This window comes from Ramularia collo-cygni (genome assembly GCF_900074925.1).
Source record: "Ramularia collo-cygni strain URUG2 genome assembly, contig: RCC_scaffold15, whole genome shotgun sequence".
NCBI classification, from domain to species: Eukaryota; Fungi; Ascomycota; class Dothideomycetes; order Mycosphaerellales; family Mycosphaerellaceae; genus Ramularia; species Ramularia collo-cygni.
The window spans coordinates 459,523-464,157 of NW_019716269.1; the positions used below are offsets into that span (position 1 = coordinate 459,523).

Consider the following 4,635-nt stretch of genomic DNA (forward strand, 5'->3'; position numbering starts at 1 on the left):
CAACCGAATTTCTTTATACCAGAATGTCGAGGCGATGAACTTCGGTTTGGTTTCTCCACTTACTTCAACGTCTTAAATCTTGGAGGCGAGGAAGGTACGCGTAAAAGATCGGGCATGCTTTCCAATCTTGAGAAGAAGGCGATAAAGCTTACCCGGCTAGATGTCCGCACCGAGCGACTGGACTAGGAGCTAACCAAGAGAATGAAGGCGCGGTAGAAGCTCCAGGTGTGTGAACAGTGATCATTTTGGGAACCACTACGGAACCAAACTCTTGCGTAGGTGTTTCGGCACTCGAGGTCGGCAAGTCCATGGCCATTTGGCTTTTCGGCTTAGACTTGTCCAGGCAAAGTGGCTCCATCTTTAACAGCCCTTTGAGTTACCGTCGAGGTTACATCTTGTGAGGAGGGATGTGTACCGGGAGGTCGGGGCAGGGAACAGTTCTTCCATCGGTTCCAAGCACTTGTCCGCCGATTGTTTTCCCGTTTTCAAAGCGTCACCTCTCATGGAGTGTGATCCATAGCGCCGTCGCTTCAAATCAAGTTGTGGAAGGRGCCAGTAGTCCTCTTTGGCTGGTGCCCTGTTCAAAACGGTCAGTGGCTGTCATCTCGTTGAGAAAGGTGACAGATCAAGGACAACATCCACGTTCAAAATGATTCGAACGGACTCCCAACGATCTTTTAAAAGCCCTGAGCTTTCGTTGCTCCTTTGTCTCCTTGAACGTGATTGAGATCCTACGGACTTTGGTATCCAAACAGCTGTGTCTTCCATCGTTCACCAGCGCGAGCCTTCAATGAGCCTCACAATCCTCTCGGTTGACCACGAGGATCGCATTSATCGTCCCCTTCTTGCATGCTTCAGCATCTCCTGAGTATCTGTAAGGACCAAGATGCAGTCTTCGTCGTTGCACGGCCGGACGCCTGTTCCATTGCAAATTGTTTGAAAGTCTAGCGCCTGATATTGTCCGTCCAGCRCGTCCCGCCAGGTTGTTCACTGTCTTTCCCCTCAGGTCCTCCATAGGTCGTTCGGCGCGTTAGCATCGTTGGAGTCTCTCTGAACTTTCCAGAGTGCTCGCGTGGAATGGTAGTGGAGCCAAGGTCGGTGGCGGGCGTGTTCAGCATCAAAGGGGGATGGGTAGAGCTCCATGGTCCCGGGAAGGAGTGATGAGAGATACATCGAGTCATCCGGCGGACGAGTAACGATGATCGCGTTTCGAGATGATGTTGGAAAGACAAGTTTGGCGGACAGGTGGTCTGCGAGTTGTACGCAATCCTTGTTGAACGTGTCGGACGTGAGCGCACAAGTACTGTGGCCTTGTGTGCCGTTATATGTCGTGAGGGRGGGGTGGGCGATAAGACGCGCCACCGAGTTCTTCAGATGTCGATGGTGATGGGCGAAGTCAATGCAGGATCGAGAATGTAATTGTGACGGGCTCGATTGTGGCAAAAACCCAGATTCGCCTGTGGACTGACACAGTAGTAGCAACAAATGCTCTCAGCCCGTTGAAGGCTCAATAGGCCATTCTCTTCTCGCACCAGGCCTTCCGCTACCCCAACCCTAACCCTCACCCCTGAAGCCCTGGCGGCCAAGTTGCACATCCGAGTCCTAGATACATTCTGTCTTTTGTCACGCGGCCTCATAGCCATGCTGTGACCCCAAAGGTGTCATGATTCCCAATCTCATCTCTATGCATCATGCTGCCAAATCCAGGCCATCTGTCTCGTAGAGCTCTCGATATATGGATTTTTCATCGAGACAAGACACTTCCAGTCGTCTTTATAACGCTTTAGGCCTTGCTCTCCGTAGGAGTGACGATTCTAGAGCTGCTGGAACGTGTATTACTAGCAGAGTGCCTCGTTGTTCACCGGAGAGGGTATTTTAGGCCGCGGGTTTTTTGATTATTCTCTCATATCGACAGCTTTACTGTGTCGTGCCAAGAAGTGCCAAAAAGCACGCTAGCTGCTTTTCGCTGCCGTTCTCCGAACTTCTCCTCGACCACACCTTCACCACTTACCATCACTACCACCTCCACCGAAAACGTAAGTGACTCTCACACTATCACCATCGCATAGCAGACACGCACTAACACCGGCAAAGCATGACAGAAATCACCGCAGAAGAACTCCGTGCGGGCCTCGCAAGGCTCCCACGCCTCCTCCAAGACCGCATCCGCGACAACACTCTCCGCATCACTCCCGGAATCACCACAATCAACCAGGCATACAAGCCACCAATCCAGCTATCAATCAACCACGCCATCCGCGAGAGAGCCGCCAGTATCTACTACGGCGGATCACAGATCTGGAAGTTCGCGGGCAGAGGCAGCAACTCCCAGCACCTTTTTGCCTGGTTGCGGACGCTGTCACATGAAGATCTTGGCCGGCTGCAAGATTCCCTGCGTCCTGACCCTAAGCAGGCGGAAAATTATGGCTTGTATATGACGAGAATGGTGATTCGGGGAGAAGTCTTCAATGTGGCGATTTGGAGCAAGAAGGAATCGAACGATGTGTTTGTGCTTCGGGGGTTGCTTCTGGCGAGGGATTCGGTGGCTGTGGGGAGCTACCCCGTTGGGATTGAGAGAGGTGCGGGAATTGGTTTTGGGGAGGGAGATTGGGGAACGTGTCCTACGCAGTAATGAGCTCTGTGGAAAGGAACAGGAAGCTGGATGGTTCAAAGCGGATGCCGTGTTTGAGAGAGAATACGATTGGAGTAACGACAGAGATACGAGAGAAATGGAACGAAAGAATACCGAGTACTAAAAATTACTTCTTCCCATCCTTCTTTTTCCCTTTGGTAACTTTCTTAACAAACTTATTGATACCCCCAACCACAGCATCCGCGAAACGCTCTGGCTTTTTTCTCTCCCGTGGGCTCCTCCTTGGAGAAGTCTGGTCCCCAGTAGGAGGCGTCGTACCCCTTGCAACAACCCTCCCCGGCTTCTGAAACGCCCGCATTTGTCTCAGACGCTGCTTATCAGCCTCATTAGATTTATCAACCCTATCGAATCCAAAAAGCCCACCAAGAGAGGCACGTGTACCTCTCCCTCTCGAAGTATTCTTAGTTGGCGTGCCGCGATCTTCACGACGTCGAAAGCTAAGATCTCGATCATCGTCCGGCTCGCCTTGAGGAAAAGCCGAAGGAAAGCTCTGAGGTTGGCGCTGATCCGCAGTCGGTGCGAAGACATCATCTCTCGGATCTGGGATGAAGAAAGGTGGTGGCGGCAGCGGTCTTGCGCCTCCTGTTGGGACACGAGACTCACGATTGAACCATACTGGAGGACTTTGGTTCGGGGGCGGTAGTGCGAAAGGGGAGATGCTACTGTTTGTACGAGGCGTACTGCCTGTAGCGGCTCTAGTGTTCCGCGATTCGGGTGTTCTGAGAGAAGCATTTCTGACTTTCAATGGGCCTCGCTCGTAAGGTGGTGTGCGGTCGATAGCAGGTTCGTAATCTGTAACGTAGACTGCTGGCTCGGGACGATAGCAAGTGATGACATCGCTCGGATCGAACGACCCTGATGGTGGTGGTTGGGGCGTGGTACTTGCTCCAGCGAAAGTGGGAACTGGTTCGTTGTTGTTGTCTGTCTCCATCACGTCTTCGCCTTCTAATCCCTCGATGTTATCGTAGAGGTCGAAGTTAAACGATTCTCCCGGTTGGCGTTCCCGAGTGATAGAGCCACGGCTTGCAGGACGTGCTGTTGAAGGCCATGTTTCAACCACACTGGTGACGCGTTCCCTCTGCCCCGATCCGTTTTGCGTTTCGGTAGTCCTCACCACTCGTTCCCATGATCGAGACATCGTTTTGAATAAAGATTCTAAAGATTGCTGGGGGAATGAGATGGATACTCGGAGCGATGGGTTTCGTGGATCTGTGAGAGAACAGCCTTGTCGTCCAAGCTGAGATGAACAAAGACAGCCGTCCGGAAATGGCCATCTGCGGTGACAATGATTTTCCAGCGTCTTTTCAAAATGATTTGACAAAGAAATTCCAGCCCAATCCGGAGACGTCAGCTCGCTCATCTTAGATCGGGACTGGTGCCGAATGGGGATAGATGGAGACGAGTCCGATCAACTCGCTCCGGAAAAATGAATTCATTTGAGTTAACCTCAACTGATCTACTCTAGGCGACCTGATGCCTGCTTCATGGCACATCTTCAACACGCTGGTCCATCAAATGCTGTGAAGAGAAGAGTCGCATCGGATGACTCGGGAGATAGATGCTGCCAAAGCCGAAGCTCCTTCTTGCGCGCAAAGCAGTGATGGCCAGGCATCATGATCAGGGAAGTCGGTCTCGAGCAGAGGAACGCCTCTCCCCTCAGCTGGGGCTACTGAGGCTTTTTCAGTCTCTCAATCGTCTTCCGCTGCGAGCCATCCTCTAGGAAATACTGCATGTGGGCAAGAAACACAGCGGATCTGCCGTGTGTCGCGGCAGCAATGGAACCTGGGTAGCTCCGGAAGGATTGTTTGCAAGATCAAGTTGAGATTTGCAGACTATCTTCCATCGCGTAGTGCAACGGATGAACGAGGGAAATGGGCTTGAGAACTGTCCAATTGATACCCACGCCAAGACAGGATGAGTGGCTTGATTCTGCTGGGCCAGTTGATTCCATGAAGGACTCTTTGACATTTCGCTACGCTTTC

At 52.1% G+C, this 4,635-nt stretch overlaps 2 protein-coding genes across 2 annotated transcripts; one reads left to right on the forward strand and one right to left on the reverse strand.

The window, feature by feature from the left end:
- Positions 1 to 2,095: 2,095 nt before the first annotated feature.
- Positions 2,096 to 2,632, forward strand: RCC_08786 (uncharacterized protein; the record flags this gene model as incomplete). The annotated part of the gene is made up of 1 exon (XM_023774032.1): positions 2,096 to 2,632. One exon carries the CDS (start codon positions 2,096 to 2,098, stop codon positions 2,630 to 2,632), a length of 537 nt encoding a protein of 178 aa, XP_023629800.1.
- A 127-nt stretch (positions 2,633 to 2,759) lies between these two features.
- RCC_08787 (uncharacterized protein) lies at positions 2,760 to 3,791 on the reverse strand (the record flags this gene model as incomplete). Its single annotated transcript, XM_023774033.1, has 1 exon — positions 2,760 to 3,791. One exon carries the CDS (start codon positions 3,789 to 3,791, stop codon positions 2,760 to 2,762), a length of 1,032 nt encoding a protein of 343 aa, XP_023629801.1.
- Positions 3,792 to 4,635: the final 844 nt, after the last annotated feature.